This window comes from Oryctolagus cuniculus, chromosome 7, assembly GCF_964237555.1.
Source record: "Oryctolagus cuniculus chromosome 7, mOryCun1.1, whole genome shotgun sequence".
NCBI lineage: Eukaryota > Metazoa > Chordata > Mammalia > Lagomorpha > Leporidae > Oryctolagus > Oryctolagus cuniculus.
The window spans coordinates 40,150,155-40,152,170 of record NC_091438.1 but is presented as its reverse complement, the minus strand read 5'-3'; the positions used below and the strand labels follow the sequence as shown (position 1 = coordinate 40,152,170).

Genomic DNA, 2,016 nt, shown 5'->3' with positions numbered 1-2,016 from the left:
ATATATTAATTTTACATTCATAGGTGAAAAATTTAAGATGTAGAGAAATTAGTTAATAACTATTCAAGGGCACAAAGATAATACATGGTACCATTTAAATACAAATTTTAACCATTTTTAGATCTTATTTTCTTAACTACTATATTTTATAATCTGTAATTATTTTAATTCACACATATTATAACACTTAAATAATAATATTTTATGTAATTGATAATATTGATGTTCCTAAAATATTTTATTGTCTTAAGCATTTTATTTATTTTCTATATTTTATTCACTGATGCAATTCACCAGAGACAGTCTATAATAGCATAATTAAGCATGTTATAAAAAATGTATCAACAAAATGGGAAGAATTGAGATAAATAGACACAAAATAACAATATGATGGTGAATGAGTCATATGCTAATTGTATGGTTTAGTATGTTAATGTAATATCCACAGTAAGGGATGCTCATGAGCTAGTTTTAACTTGCTAATGCAGTAAACAACTTCTGAGGGCAGAGAAGCTTCTTAATTGCAATCTTCATGTCCTTATTTCTCAAGCTGTAGATGACAGGGTTGAAAAGGGGAGCAAGAACTGCAAACATCAATGCAATGGCTGTGTCCAGAATTTGTGGAAAGGTGGTAGAGAAACGCAGATACATGAGGGATACACTGCCATAGAACATCAGAAAGACACCCAGATGAGCTGCACAGGTCGAAAAGGCCTTCTGGCGGCCTTCGGCGGAGGGAATTCTCAGGATCACTGTGATAATTCTGATATAAGAGAGGGCGATAATCAGGATAGAGAAGATGATAGCCACAGCATGGATCACGTCCTCAATCAGAATCAGGGATGTGTCTGTGCAGGCCAAGCGCAGCACAGGTTCAAAGTCACAGAAAATCTGATGAATTTGGTTGGGTCCACAGAAGGGCAGTGTGGAAATCCAGGCAATCTCTGGCAGCAATACAAGAAAGCCAAAGATACAGGAGCCTACGGAAAGCTGAGCACACAGTCGGGGTGTCATGATGGTTGGATAGCGGAGAGGGTTACAGATGGCAACATACCTATCAATAGCCATTGTGGTCAACAAAATCCCTTCTGAATTTCCCAGTGAATGGAAAAAGTACATCTGCAAGAGGCACCCAGTCATAGAGATGGTCCTCTGCTCACTGATGAGGTTGGAGAGCATTTTGGGGATGGTAGCAGTGGTATACCATATCTCCAAAAATGAAAAAATGCTGATGAAATTATACATGGGGTTGTGGAGGTGAGTATCCATCTTGACTGCAAAAAATACAATGAGATTCCCAATAACAATGAATATGTAGATGATTAACAAAGGAATGAAGAGGAGAATGCTACCTTCTTCAAACTTGAGGAATCCAGAGAAGAGAAACTCTCTCACTGTGGATGTCTGGTTACTTCTCCCCATGATCTCATCGAGTTTAGTTGTTAGAAACACAGCCCACCTCTGAGATGAAATGTAAGCAGGTACATTCGCTAAAATAAGAGTCAAATGAAAATTCACTTTAGGTAGACGAAATATCTTTCTTTATAGATTAATTTTAAAATTATTCACTTAATGCTTACCACATGCTGAACGCAAAATGGGTTTGCTAAACTCAGCAGTGAAGAAAATAGTCTCTACTTTCATTAAGCATATATTCTAGAAAAAGATACAACTAATGAGAAAATTAGATACCAAGACTATCATGTTAATAACTAAATTGATTAAAATAAAGTAGGATGCTAATAGTAGGAGTGCTACTATTAACTAATAACTACTAATAACTACTCAAATTGCTTTGAATCACATAAAAACAAATTCTCTAATGACAATTGGCTACAGATTAGACAAAACATTTAGGTCTGTCATTCATTATATAATTACTGTGAAGTCATAGTCCCAGTTTCCAGCATTCTGATCCTTTATTACACCAAAGTGTAGCTTTGATTATGGGTAGAGAAGAGGGTAATCTACAGAGGCAGCAATATCGGGTAAAATTCACCCCCAACAACAGAAAAA

The 2,016-nt window shown here is 35.8% G+C and overlaps 1 protein-coding gene across 1 annotated transcript; it reads right to left on the bottom strand.

The window, feature by feature from the left end:
* Positions 1 to 359: 359 nt before the first annotated feature.
* OR6K3 (olfactory receptor family 6 subfamily K member 3) lies at positions 360 to 1,622 on the bottom strand. Its single transcript, XM_017345549.3, has one exon. It carries the CDS (start codon positions 1,420 to 1,422, stop codon positions 472 to 474), a length of 951 nt encoding a protein of 316 aa, XP_017201038.1. The 5' UTR covers positions 1,423 to 1,622; the 3' UTR covers positions 360 to 471.
* Between the last annotated feature and the right edge of the window lie 394 nt (positions 1,623 to 2,016).